Source organism: Dama dama, chromosome 7 (assembly GCF_033118175.1).
Source record: "Dama dama isolate Ldn47 chromosome 7, ASM3311817v1, whole genome shotgun sequence".
NCBI classification, from domain to species: domain Eukaryota; kingdom Metazoa; phylum Chordata; class Mammalia; order Artiodactyla; family Cervidae; genus Dama; species Dama dama.
In genome coordinates, this window is record NC_083687.1 from 7,812,597 (window position 1) to 7,827,930 (window position 15,334).

General features: G+C 40.2%; 1 protein-coding gene across 3 annotated transcripts in view; it reads left to right on the plus strand.

The window, feature by feature from the left end:
- The window catches only part of HMGCLL1 (3-hydroxy-3-methylglutaryl-CoA lyase like 1), a 183,610-nt gene extending 179,142 nt beyond the window's left edge, over nucleotides 1-4,468 (plus strand). For all 3 annotated transcript variants that reach the window (XM_061146046.1, XM_061146048.1, XM_061146049.1), the window contains one exon: nucleotides 3,293-4,468. In XM_061146046.1, the coding sequence (XP_061002029.1) occupies nucleotides 3,293-3,394 (102 nt within the window). In that variant the 3' untranslated portion in view covers nucleotides 3,395-4,468. The remainder of the gene's footprint in view (nucleotides 1-3,292) is intronic.
- The last annotated feature ends 10,866 nt before the right edge of the window (nucleotides 4,469-15,334 follow it).

Consider the following 15,334-nt stretch of genomic DNA (forward strand, 5'->3'; position numbering starts at 1 on the left):
AGAGAGCTGGCATTACAATGTATTCATAGTTGCCTGTTGCCTAGAGACACTCAATCCTGTTCATTGAAAGACTAATATCACCTGGAACTAAATACCAGAAGCTGTTGCCTCTCTTCTCTGGTTAGGAATAGCTATTACTGAGTAGCCTGATCATTTCCATCATTTCTATTAGAGAGATATGACTGTGACAGAACCTGAAAAAAAGTAGAAATATTTCCTCTTTTTTTCCAATTTATTTTATTGAAGTATAGTTGACTTACAATGCTGTGTTAATTTCTACTCTACAGCCAAGTGGCTCATATATATATATATATTTTTTTTTTTTTTTCCACATACACACATTCTTTACCATATTCTTTTCCAATGTGGTTTATCACAGGATATTGAATATAGTTCCAAGCAGGACCTTGTTTATCCATTCTGTATATAATAGTTTTCATCTCCTAATCCTAAACTCTCAAGCAATAGAAATCCTTTCTTGAAGATTTATATAACTCGGTTGAACTCAGTTGATGCTTCACATGAGTCAGGCTGTCTGGGTCCAACTGCACATAAACCATGTTTCCATTTCCAAGAATTTCCCAATTTAAGTTGTTATGTTGGGTAGCAACCAACAAACCAAGGCTCTCTGTGGAACCTGTATCACTGGCTCCCATGCCTACGCAATTAGCAAGAGTCACTGATGCGACTTCTAAACTGTTTTGGTTGTCTGTCCCTTCCTTCCTACCCGGGCTGGCTCTAACTACACCAGCACAAGTCCTCATATCTTCTGGGGATGTTCATCCTCTATCCTGGTCTGCGGGACTTCCCAGGTGGCACTAGTGGTGAAGAACCGGCCTGCCAATGCAGAAGACACAAGAGATAAGGGTTCGACACCCTGGGTAGGGACTATCCCCTTGAGAAGTACACGGCAACCGACTCCAGTGTTCTTGCCTAGAGAAGCCCATGGACAGAGGAGCCTGGCAGGCTATAGTTCACAGGGTCACAAAGAGTCAGACACGCCTGAAGCGGCTTGGCACATACTGGTCTGCTGACTTCAGACTGCCTTCAAATTCATCCTCTATGCTGCCGTGGAAGATTTCATCTAAGATACAAATATGAATATGCCTTGCTTCTGCTTGGGCATGCATCAGTGGATTCCCATTTCCTGAAAAGCAGGGCTGTATTCTGTCACACTCTGTGGCCTTTTTTTTTCCTTTTCCAGTCCTTCTGCCCGTTCCTTTCCACGCATCCCATGATATGTTTCAGATGTCTGCACTGACGGTGCCTCATGCCTCCTCCTTCCTCTCAAGGACTCATACTGTCTGTACAAGCCTCGGTTCAGGATTTACCCTTCCTGGAACTCTTCCCAGACACACTGCTCTTCGTTCATTCCCATTTCCTTTTCCTCAGTGGGTTGACCACCCTGCAGCTCTGCCCTCGTGGTCATCTGGATATCTCAGTGACTTTAGCTGCAGCGCAGGCTTTCCTGTTTAGGGTTCCACATTGCCTGCTTGACCACAGGCACCCTAAAGACAGAAACTGTATTCTATGTGAAGTTCTTGAAACTTTATAATGTATCATAGTACATTAACATATTTAAGCACCTGGTTTAAATGCTGAAATGATTTAAGAGTAAATGCCACATTATTTCATAAAGGTATCTTTTCATTGGGCTTCCAGGGTGGCTCAGTGGTAAAGAATCTGCTTGCCAATCCAGGAGAAGCAGGTTTGATCCCTGGATTGGGAGTATCCCTTAGAGAAGGAAATGGCGACTCACTCTAGTATTGTTGCTTGGGAAACCCCTGGGCAGAGGACCCCGACAGAGTACAGCCCAGGGGATCACAAAAGAGTCGGACACAACTTAGTGATGAAAAACAAACAAAAATAATCTGTTCTTTAAGTAAATTGGTTAGAGAAAGGCCAAAACAAAATCACTCTTTGCTGTGATACCAACCAATCCCACTGCATAATTGCTATAAATGAAATTACTGAAAAGCAAAGAACTTTGATGACTAAAATCTTCTTGTGATCTTTTGTTAGATGTAATTCAGAAATGACAGACATATGTAACTTATTACTTACAAAATTTGCATATCACTGTATTAAGAATGTGAAACCAAACTATGCCTAAAGGACTTTCCACCCAAAACCATTACAAAACCAAAAACAAGTGTTAGTGTCCTAAAAACAACTTCACAATAAAAAGAAACATGAAAATTATTTACATGTCATTTTACAAATTACTTTTTGGTGATTCTTAAGCAGACGTAAACTGCAAAGAAAACAGTGCTGTGAAAGTTTGTGGAGAGAAGTAACTAGCTGTATTAGAGTTATGATCTCTTTATGATCTCTGGTATGAAAAGTGCCTGTGAGTATTTATGCTTATTCGTTTTAAGAAAACATCGGACTTACATAAATTTTAAAAACTACTGCTTAATAGTAAGGGAGCTTGAGTCAGTTCAGTTTTAAGTCCATGTTGTTTCTAGTCCATGTTGAGGCAAGACATAGGAGCTTACAAAATGCTCCATGGGGGTAAATCTCTGGTTAATCTGCCTAACGCTCTGTCCCCCCAGTCCCCGCCAGTGATAGCTCGGTGCAGGCTGGAAACCTTGGTGGTGATCCTTGGCTCCGCCAAGCCCAAGATGAGGAGCCTGCGCTGAACTTGGCCTTCATACCCAACTGCCGATCTGTCATCCACGGATTTACCAAAGCCTTTGTTGATCCTATTTATGCTTCCAGTCAGTACAACCTCTCAGGCAAACAAGTTCCAGATGTGGACTAAATACTACTTCATTTTATTAAACTACCTCCTTCAATTTCATGCCAGCAATAGTGTTTCTGGATGTAGTTAAAAATTATACATACATTCATCATTCCTATGTTTCTTACAGCTTTATCAGGTTTGTTTGTTTATATACTAAGATATACTATGAGATTCCCCTGCCAAAGCCTTATCTATAAACTGCTCCAAAGCATTATCATTTTAATTGCCCTTCACTGATATTTGTTCATTCTTTCTGATTCTACTGTTGTCCTTCATAGAGTTTAGGTACCAGCGTAATTACACTGGATTATTCAGGTGTGGTTAGCCTAGGCTCAGATTCAAGATATGTTTTAATAAAACAAAAAAATTTTAAATCTACATAATTTATGGAGACAAATGTTGTCCCCCAATCAATAACGAACATTTGTTTGATAATTTTAAATGGTTAAGTAACTACTAATATAATTAAAAGAAGTCTGTTTTGTCTTCTTTCTTCCTACCCCTCCACCCCTCTCCTACCTGGCACCTTCATTTCTGTCTCACCAGGGTGTGAATCTTTACAAAGTGATGGAAGCTGGTGACTTCATCTGCAAAGCTGTGAATAAAACTACAAACTCTAAAGTAGCACAAGCCTCATTCAGTGCTTGACTTGAATAACTTTGTGACTTAAGTTTGAGAGGCTCCATTTCAGCTACAGATATGCGTCTGAAAATCATTACTGTCAGCTCGTTCTGAAATGTAGAGTAATAGACAAAAGTGGGGAAAAAAAAAGAGAGAGAGACTTTGAAAAAGGGCATCACTGGATGGATTATGAAGTGGACGGGAAGATATGCCAGTCATCAGGTAAATTGCAAACCAAGGCTAAATAATAAAATTTGCAGACGTCCTTTGAACTTGTAGAAAAGTCTACTCTTCTGCTCTTACAGAAATAACTTTTTAATTTAGTCGACGTGAAAATTGACTTCAGATTTCCCTAAGTATCAAATACTGTGTTAATACTTAATCAAGCTGGCTTAGCACAGCGTACATTTCGTCAGTAGTTTATGAGTCCCCGTGTGCTGTGTGCAGTGTGTGGTCTCCGTATTATACGTTATATGCCTCTGGATCTCAACTTTGCATTTGCCAAGTCAGTTAAATTATGGACCAAGCGCCAAATCTCCATCTGACCCCACATAATTTTTAGCAATAGAACTTTTATATTTCAAGTATGCTAACATCTGTTAACTATTTCAGTGACTTTATCTTGTTCCAAGAGGCTGTGGTCAATGGCCAGATGCCACATCCTGGAAACATATTACCTCTTGTGTTTGTCACATGCATCCAGTTTGCCATGCTCTCCCTTTCATCAGTTGTAGTAAAAACCAGCGGAGTGTTGCTCAGCTATTGAGAAACAAAAGGTACAACTTTCACCCCAATGTCTAAGTTGCAGTGATGAGAATACAGAGATACGTGTACCATAATCCACTTTTATCATTTTCAGCTCACTTCCAAGTTGTCCAAGGAATGTCACCATGATGCGAAGAATATTAATGCAGTTATTAATTTGTGAAAACAGACCTTTTCCATTGATTCAGGGTAGTTTGATTAAATCACATCTGTTTGGGAGGATTGACATTTTATGGTTATTTTTAATGTTGAAGTGGCTGAAATTTTATCTTTTGTAATAACATTGCCAGGAATAGCAAATATATATCCAAGTTGAGAAGAGGCACAGGAGGGCTGTGTTAAGAAAAATTTACTTCTATTACCTATGCAAATCATATGGGGGCAGTATTATTCCATGTGGATCTAAATTGTCAGTATTTTTATTAATATTTATGTAGACTTTCCAATGATACTGGGTGATCTTATCTTTGAATACATTTGAATAGAACTTGAGATATGAAAGTGAGCATTGTGGGCTTTCTATTAAATATTCATCAAAACCACAGGAATAAAAAGAAATTCAAGAAAATAAGAGAATTGCTGATTACTACTGTTTTAACTTTAAGGATACATAATTACAATACAAGGATTACAAAGGAAACATATTGGAAATTGACAGAAACTAAGTTTCCATGGAGGAGGCTAAAGCTTAGGTTGTGATGGGTGACATAGCAGGAGGTTGTCATCAGAACTGAGTGACCCTCTGCACTTGGGTTAGTGCTGGTGCATGGGAAATGCAGAGAGCAAACAGAATTGCATCTCTTTATGGATCTGTTACATTGTCTCTCTCCAGGAAGAGCTTGGTGCTGCACGTGGGGGCAGGAATGTACACCTCCCGTGCACAGCGGGATACCTCCCTTCCCATCTTCTGAGGAGACTGACTTTTCCTCTCTCTTATGCAACTGTGCAGTTCTTAGTTTTGTGATATTTGGGAAGAGCATCAGTTTATGCAGACTGCTTATAGAAACAGTGAAGGGCAAAACTTGGCTGTTTAGAAATGAAAACCACCATGGACTCTTCAAAAGGCAGAGCAAGTCGTCAGAACCCCAGGTGCAGCCTAGCACACACATGCACTGCATGTACAGCGGTCCACCTATTCATGTCCCGGAGCCCCTCGGAGCTTCCTAATCACGACACCACAGGAGAAGTTTGTCCTTTAGGTGTTTGTTATCCTTTCTTCACCAAAACCATCTAAACCCTTCTCTTAACTTAAGGAGAGTTTCTTTTCTGGTTTTGAGGGGGTGGGGATCACATAATCAAATAAAACGGCCTGAATTCCAGAGGCAGAATCCCCCCCCCAAAGCTTTATTTCCACTAACTAGGAAAGTTTGGAATCACTGAAGGACCTACCCAAACAACCTTCCCACACATAAACCCACACCAGGGTTAGCCCTGGGGAAAGGCTTAGGAATGGCAAAGCGATTATGAAGTACATTTAGAAGTAACCTTTTATGACATCTGCCCTTTAAGACTACTGTTTTCTAAGTTCTGGATTCATGAAATTCATAAAGCGAAGAAAAGGAAACTTGCTGAGAAAGTTGAGATTGCCCTTTTATACTGTTTCTTCTGATCACTATAACATTTAATAAATACCCCTTTAGCTGCACTTCTATGGTTATTCATTTCTATATGTGTGCATGAACTTTAGACATGTAACAGGATACTTAGCATTGAATACATAAGCCACCAATATTCCTATCACAGCCGTAAAGGAGAGATAAAATAAAGCTGGGACCCCTCCAGAAATCTACATTAAATAGGCATATGAAAAACTGCCGTGAATACTCATAATCATCTGCAAAGTGCTTTTTGGACCAGAAGATAGAAGTTTTATGCTTGTGTGGGGCAGGTCTAAGAGTTAAAAGGATAGTTTTGGAGGTATAGAGCTAGGGAAGAATGGGTAAGCTAGGGAGGAAGGGAGAGAGGAGGGGAACAGAATGGAGTGAGGGAAGAGGGTGAGAAGAGAGGGAGGGAGAGAAAGAGAGGGTTGAGAAACTACTTGCCCTGCCTTTGGGCAGCTCCAGTGGCAGTCACCTCCTGCTCTGGTAGAAGCATCAACTAGGCTGCTTTAAACTGCAGACAATAGAAAACCAACTCATTGGAAAAGACCCCGATAATGGGAAAGACTGAGGGCAGGAGAACGGACTGACAGAGGATGAGATCGTTGGGTGGCATCATCAACACAATGGATGTGAGTTTGACCAAACTCTGGGAGATAGTGAAGAACAGGGAAGCCTGGCATGCTGCAGTCCATGGGGGTCACAAAGAGTTGGACATGACCTAGCAACTGAAAAACAAGAACTGCAATAGAAGACTTGAACTCCACAGGCTTAATCTCAAATATCTCAGAATTACTGCTTTCCCACCATCATTTAGCTTGGAGATGCAATTATGTTGCAAGATAAGAGTTTCTGCCCATTTCCCTGTTGACACCTTCAGGCTCCTCCTCCTCTAAGTTGCAAAGTAGTAGTAGCATTTTTGAGTCACACCATCCCCATAGGACTCAGCCTCTGCTGAGGGCTTTTGCTTCTGGAATGCCTGTTTTTAATCAATGAAGGGCATTTCCCCCATCCCACCCCAAACTTTCTCTCCTGTTTCACTGGGCAGAACATCATCACGTGCCCATCCCTTAGCTCCTTACTTACTTACATGAGGAGTAGACCGTGAGGATAGACCAGCCAAGGTCATGGGTGACCTAGAGTAGGTCTGTGCAGTGGTTTAGAAGATGACCCCATAGTAGCAGTGTCCTGGTGAGAAAGGGTAGGAGAATGGAAGGCAGAAGACCTAATACCTCTGAAGAAGGACCCATATCCAAGTTCTCGGAGACAGGAGGAAAGGATGGAAATAGCAAAAGCTTCGAATGTGCGAAGGGTAGGTTTTAAGGGGAAAGCTGTCCATTGTGCTAATTGGTCTCTACATGTTTTTTTTTTTTTTTTTTCAGGAAAGTAGGAAGTGAGGTCTGCGAGCATTACAAGTAAGGGTGGAGTGAAGGCTTGAGAAGAATAGTAATCTGTGAAACCCACCCAAATTGGTATTAGAGGTTCACATACTCTAAAAAAAATGGTACAGATGAATTTATTTACAAAACAGACACAGACACAGAGAACAAACCTGTGGTTCCCAGAGGGGAAACTGGAGTGGGGGGAGGGATAAACTAAGAGTTTGGGATTTGCAGATGTACACTACCACATATGAAATAAACAGCAACGATTTACTGCATAGTCCAGGGAACTATACAGTGTTCTTTCCCATTATAGGTTACTGTCCAGTGTCTGGTGGTAACCTATAAGGGGAAAGACTAGAATAAAAAGAATATAGATATACACATAAAACTGAATCAGTTTGCTGTACACTGGAAGCTTCAATATTGTAAATCAGCTATACTTCAGGTACAACCAAAGAAGTCAGCTTACTTTATATAACAGTTTCCAGGGGCGCTTGTGTGCTGAGTCTCAGGCCGCTTCTCGGTCCTCTAACTTTACAGCTCTGCATTCCATGCACTTCCCCCTCTTTGAAGTGCTTCTTGATTTCTGGGGTCCTGCTCTCTTCCAGCGCCTACTATATCCTTGATCCCAGGTCCTAGCACATCTGTCATTGTTTGGTCTGTTCCTTCTCTCTGTTGTGTTTAACTGGAGACTTACAAATGCAAAACTGCTCACAGCTCCTGTCCTTGTCCAAATGCCTTCCATGGCCAGCAGGGTTGTCATTGCCTGGGTTTTTTGGGGAAATGCAGACTATGGGGCTCCACTCCAGACCAACTGCATCACCATCTGCCTTAAATTTTTTTAACTTGATGTGTATTTTCATTTTTATTCAGTTCATGAACTTTCCTTTCTTTCTTTCTTTTTTTTTTTTTTTTTGGTTATGAGGCATGTGGGATCTTAGTTGCCTGACCAGAGATCAAATATGCAACCCCTGAAGCAGAAGCATGGAGTCTTAACCACTGGACTTCCGGGGAACTCCCATCATCTGCATTTTTAACAAGATCTTTACAGGACTCATATGCTTGTTAAAATCTGAGAAACACTTGCCAGTTTAACACTTCCTCCTGGGCATCAAAGGCTTCATGTATTCAAAGTACCTTGTAGCACTTGCCTCTGTGGGTTGTGTCCTAGCCTGTTGTCTTTTCTCTGCTCCTGGAACAAGTTAGCCTGGGGCCTATCGCACAGGTCCTTTACCTGGCTATTCTCTCTGCCAGTCTTTCCCGTTTGCAACTTCTGGGCATTCAGGTACCAACAGCATAAATATCACCTCCTTAGTGAGTTTCCCCAGACAACTCAGTCTAAAGTAAGGCCTCAGATACTCTTCTGTGACATCAACGTGTTGCATTTTCCTTTTCATTATATAATATTTAAGTTGTATTTATTTAGTTTATTTCTTTGCTCAACAGAATGCATCTTCCAAGAGAGCAGGGGATTTTCTATGTTCAGCATTCGTAGTTTCTTATGGTTTGGTGTGATAGCTATCTAATACATGGTGGTTAGGAGGAAAAATAAAAATGAGTTCATTTCAAACAAGAAGGGAAGTATGCAACACAAATACCACATTTCCTGCCACCTTCCTTCCCTTGACTCTTGTTTCTCAGCAAGATCCAACTGAACAGGCTCATCATGATTTCTCCAGGATACTTGGATTGGAGACAGATTTCACCAATTTCCTATACGAGATATCCCTCCAGCTTATTATAAGAGCAAATTAAACAGTACTAAGGACTGCTATAATGAAAGATTAAAAATAACACATCAGTTGTGGGAAGGAGACCCTGACCCAGTGTTCAGCCCTTGGAGAGAGGAGGTATCCTGGACTTATTGCCCATCCATCTGTCATGAGTTGTCCTTGACATCATCTGATCTATTACTCGGCAGCTATGAAACCTCAGTGAACTTACCAATCCCTTTAAACCTTACTTCACACCTCACTTCCTTTATGTATAAAACTTGCATGATAATTGTCGTTATTTAGACAACTGTTGGAAGGGCTTCATGAAAACATGCTTACAAGTGTTTGACAAAGTGCCAGAAAGTGGTCAATAAACGTTGACTATCATCTTTTTTATTGCCCTTTTCTATGGCACTGCCCTGGAGTGGGACTCCTTCTCCCTTAGGAGTGGTTCAGCCCCCAGGAAGGCTCTTATAAAAGGTCATCCTGTATTCTGTTCCATGTAAAGGTGCATTGTCTTAAAGGGCTCGTTGTGATCCTGAAAGAGATAACTCACCATTAAACCCCATATATATGTAATCTTAAAATGGCACCGAAGCCCCATGCTTGGCTTATTACACTGCATCATTGAACTATGCTTCTGAGCTGACTTTTCTATATTTCACAGGACTGTAATTCCCATAGGAACTTACTGTGAGACTTTTACTGAGTAACCCTGTGTAAAGAACATCATAACAGCCTTAATCTCCAGATCCTGTATCACCAAAAGTCAGAAATTTCATGAATATTAGGCACTTATTCCTACTCTTTTTGTGGTTGCATGAGTGGATTGCTCTCTACTGCCACATTGGAGTGTTTTCTTGGTGGGTTATCAAGTTAGGCAGACTTCTCTTTTCTTCTTGTTCTACAGAATATGCTTCCATTATGAAGCCATGAGCTTCTTGAAGAAGACTATTCTTTTGTTCTATGAGAGCCACCCATCCCCTGACCTGAGCCATAGTATTAAGTTTTTGTGGCTTAGGGAAGGGCTGATCCACTTCTAGGAATTGAATGGTAATATCACAAAACTTCTGGTAACTGCTTCATCTGAAATTTCTACCGCTGGCTCTTTAAGGTCATTGGTAAAGTAGACAAACCACATGGCAGTAGGTAACTGGACCATTATCCTGGGTTGTTGAATCTTGAAGAGCTGTCTCTCAATCAAAAGTTTTCACAGTGGCCCCTCTATCTACTCATGATGCTAATGTATTGGATTGTTGGACAGATATTCTGGAAGCTTTCTGAGAAGCCAGAGGCATCACAAAGAAGAGAAACACTAGCTGCCTTGCTTTTCCCCCCAGGAACTTCATCCAGATGTAATTGGATCATCTGGGAGTCAACTGACTAAATTCATATTCTGAATGTGTGTGTGTGTTCCAAAAGGAGAGAGGAAGCAATGAAGTTCGAATGCAAGTGCCTGGTTCCTTCTTTTTCTTTGTTTCTCTGTTTGTCTGTTTCTCTCCCTCTTTCTTTCTTCCTTCCCGCCCCTCCTTCTTTCCTTCCCATTTTCTTTCTCTCTTTCTTCCTCCTTCCCTTCCTTCCTTTGTCTCTCTCTTGATTTTTGAAAATAGTTTATTTAGAAGTATTTCTATTATTTTATTTATTTTTGTTAAAAATAATGTATGTCCCCATAAAAGCCCTGTCTTCTCACTCTAACACAGCATGTTACTTAGTTTAAGTCTTCCAGCAAGAACCCCAGTAGTTTTCTTTTTAAAATTCATTTGCTAAGAATTTAAAAATCCAATTTCTTTTGGTGAGCTTGCAAGAACAACTGATTTACATACATATGTGCACACATATACACGTGGCAGCCACAGATTAATGCATTTCATTAAAACTTTTTTTATGGAATTAGTGGATGAGATTACGACCTTAGTCATGGTTTTGTAAGTTTAGTCCCAGGTGCATTTATATTTCAAATCACATATCTTTCATAGCTTGCTTTCTTTTCTTTCAGCTTCAAAGTGTATTCTGTTCCATGTAAAGGGTGCATTGTACAATGAGACAATTTGATGCACTGATATAGTACAAAATGATTACCACCATAGTGTTAGTTAACAGGTCCACCATGTCACGGAATGAACCATTACCTTTTGTGATGAAAACATTTCCAATCTGCTCTCTTAGAAGATTCAAGCATATAATACATTATTATTAACCATAATCACCATAATAGAATGGTGGTTAACAGCGGCTGAGGATAGTGCAAAAGGGGAGATGTTGGTCAGAGTCCAAGCTTCCAGGTATAAAATGAATACATGCTGGGGACCTTACAGCAGCTCTGAATTTTTACATTTGTACAAAGGGAAAAAAATGTTATCTGTGGAATTCTCTTTGAAAACACAGTATGTCTTAAGTTTATCAACTCAAGATCTTCGCAGACGTTGAGGAGCAGGGGCGCTCAGGCTAGAATAGTGGGCAGTGAGAAAGGAGGGAGAATGATGTGATGACACATGTTAGGAGCGTGAGTGGGGATGGATGTGTTCTGCAAGGAGTCTGTGCACACAGAAAGCATGGTGTGCAGTGCACTGCTAGGCTTTCAGTCTGCTTCTGCCTCCTGGCCTTATACCGCTCTGGTGACTGCAGGCTCTTCCCTTTACCCACGGCATTCTGCAGAAGTGTCTCCCATTACTACACATTATGTGCAGGCAAGGTTGTCCTCCAGATTTGTAGTTTGGGAAAGTCATGCATTGGTGTCAATGATATTGTAATTTCAAAGCTGGAATAACATTGAATCTCTTCCATATTAAAAAACTAAATTTTGTTGTTGTTGTTTTTGTTTTTTCATTTATTTTTATTAGTTGGAGGCTAATTACTTTACAATATTGTAGTGGTTTTTGTCATACATTGACATGAATCAGCCATGGATTTACATCACATTCAGTTTTTATATTATGCTATTCCCTAGCACAGTAAAGCTCAAGGCCACTCACCTCTTCCTTCCACAAGCCATTTTCAGACCTGCTTGAATATCTTTCTTGATCCTCTCAGAAAGACCCTCTATGTGAAAGTATAATATGTAGGAATTCAGCTGGGCAGAGGAAAGTGAAAGTGAAAGTTGTTTAGTCATGTCCAACTCTCTGTGACCCCATGGACTGTGAATTCTCCAGGCCAGAATTCTGGAGTGGGTAGCCATTCCATCCTCCAGGGGATCTTCCCAACCCAGGGATCAAGTTGCAGGTGGATTCTGTACCAGCTGAGTCACAAGGGAAGCCCAAGAATACTGGAGTAGTGGGTAGCCTATCCCTTCTCCAGCAGAACTTCCCGACCTAGGAATTGAACCAGTGTCTCCTCATTGCAGGCAGATTCTTTATCAACTGAGCCATCAGGGAAGCCCAGTTGGGCAGATACTTGGGAGTTATGTTTAGAGCCTCCAACTTATACACAGAGGTGCTCAGTAATAAGACGTAGTAGTCACTCTTTGCATCTGTGTATTTATTTGGCAAAAAGAAGGCAGAGATTTAAAAAGAACTAGGTTGCTTAACAGAAATTAATTTTACCATGTGATATGTCATTATTCCAATAAAGGTTCCTTAAACAATACTCAATTCCTTAGGTCTAAATAAAAATATGTATTAAAAAAGAGAAGAGGTATCTTCCCTCCTCCCTATTGTCTGCCTGTTAAGGAATATTTGGAATGAGAATCATATTTTTTTTAAAATTTAATTACCTTGATGTTCTTGTAATGTGAGAATTATTGCCTATCACTTGATCTTCTCCTGGAAGCAAGGGGCTGAAGTAACTAATGCAAGAGAAGATGGTTGTCTCTCTGGATCTGGATATTGTGTCTGTGAATCAGAGGGTAAAATGGTAAGATCTGTCCCAGAAAACAAATAGGGTACAGTAACAATGTAGAGGGCTTCCCAGGTGGCACTAGTGGTAAAGAACCTGCCTGCCAGTGCAGAAGACATGAGAGGCAGGTTCAGTCCCTGGGTCAGGAGTCCCCTGGAGAAGGGAATGGCTGCCAACTCCAGGATTCTTGCCTGGAGAATCCCATGGACAGAGCAGCCTGGTGGGCTAGTCCATGGGGTTGCAAAGAGTCAGACACAACTGAAGTGACTTAGCAGCAGCAGCAGCATGAAGGTTAAATGATGAAAATTCAACATGACTTTGTTGCTGTCCTGCTTTGCAGTGGATGATGAACTAAATACAGAAGAATCTGAAAGACTATGCTTGGAGAACAGCAAGAAAAAAAATTATATTTAGCATTTACTTGACTCTAAGGAACATTTAGTAGACTTCACGTTATGCAGAGTTCACCCTAGGAGATTAAGAACAGTTGAATCACCTGACACAAACTGAATTTATGTATTTGAGAAGAAGAACTTCTATCAGCCCTGGTTTACATAGCCTTAAGTTAAAGTTCTGTGCCTTGTTTTCTAGAAACATCATTTAGAGAAATGAAATATGTCTTTAAATGTCTCTGTGACCCTCAAAGCACCTTAAACAGTGTCCATAAACTGCTGTTAAGTTCTTTATTTATATGATGTTATTTTTGTCAGCATGTAGGCCTTTTTCAGGAATACTGGTCTTATTCTGGACAATGAGCTTATTAGAGGTTTTCAAATCTACAGTCCTTTGTAGAATCATGTCAAGGTGAACCAATACCAAGTGCTGAGAATGGAATTAATAAGAGTTTTATTGATTCAAGGTGCTTTGCACCAGCTGTCAGACACAGACCAGAGTCCTTAGCTATTCTTCACTCTGAATTCATAAAGAATAGCATCCCCATAGGACAATTTTAATTGGAAGCATATTTTTCCTCCATAAGGCAAACTCAGGGTCACAACAGGTAACCTGAAAGATTGTTCCACCATATGTTATTCCCAGAAAATATATTCCCCCAAATATCATGATACACAAGGGGCGAAGATTACATAAGTCTTAAGATAAACTTCCCATCAAGTCAGTTTACCATAGACTGAATGGTTGGGTTACAAATGAAGGCAAGGAGCAATTTAGACTCTGGTCTACATTAGGACAATGAAAATTATGTTATCCACCTGTTTGAGTGCCTGTTCCTTTTATGCTAAACTTCATAGTATGTGTGCTTCAAGATATTCAAGGATGGACATAATATATGGTTATATATTCTGGAAACCAGAAAATGTAAGGTTTTTTTATTATAGTAAACTTAAATTTATAGTCCTATTTATTTTCTGAGACTTTAAAAGAAGTCTATTAGTAACACAATTTTAGTTCTCATAAGACATAGAAGAAATTTTAACAAAAGTTGTTTTTCTACATTAATGTTTACTTGTAAGTACATGTGAAGTCATTTTTGAATGCTGATGTATAATCTATTAAGTACTAAATATAATTCTTTTTAAATTTCATGAGGAAATCTGTTTAAATTTTAAGCCTTTGAAAATAGATTCAAGATATAGGTTTTTATTTCTGATAAAAATGTTTCCAAATCTCCCCTATATAATTGCCTGGGCATGAATAGATATCATCAAGACTCCAAATGCCTACATTCTATTATATACTATGAATTAATTATAATAGATCTTAGTTTGGGAAGCTGTTAACAAAGTACCATAGACTAAGTGATGTATAAGGAACAGAAATTTATTTCTTACAGGTCTGTAGACTGAAAGTGTGAGATGTGAGCACTGGTGCATTGGATTCTAGTGGAAAACCCCCAGGCTTCTTGCCCTGTCCTCCCATTGTTCAGTTGCCAAGTCATGTCCGACTGTCTGAGACCCCATGGACTGCAGCACTCCAGGCTTCCCTGTCCTTCACTATCTCCCTGAGTCTGTTCAAACTCATGTCCATTGAGTCAGTGATGCCAATTAACCATAATCCTCTGTCATCCCCTTCTCCTCTTGCCTTCAATCTTCCCCAGCATCAGAGTCTTTTCCAGTGAATCAGCTCTTCACATCAGGTGGCCAAAGTATTGGAGCTTCAGCTTCAGCATCAGTCCTTCCAATTTTTGAATAGTCATGGTTGATATCCTTTAGGATTGACTGGTTGGATCTCCTTGCAGTCCAACGGACTCTCAAGATGCTTCTCCAGCACCAAAGCCCAAGCTAGGGATCTCTTGGATCTCTTTTATAAGGATACTAATCACACATAAGGACTCTACTCTCATGACCTAAATTACCTCCCAAAGGCACTCCCCCAAATACCACCACATCGGAGGTTAGGGTTCCAGCATATGCCTCTTGGGGAGATACAACCAGTCAGTTGATAGTAAAGTTGAAGTGAATATATCTGCTGTTGTTTTCCTGTTGAATTCAGGATACTATGTAAAGAAATATAAAGGGATATGCTGCCAAAATGTTTTAATGCTGCCGTGACTGATATTCATTATTATTTAGTCTAGATCACCCCACTTGACTTTCAGCCCTTGGCTGTTGCATCCAAGTCCACTGCAAGAACTGGTGTAAAATAGTCTCAATGTTTCTTGAATTAGAAGTGCCTTCATATACTCTCAAGAGGTCTTAAGAAATCACAGTGGAT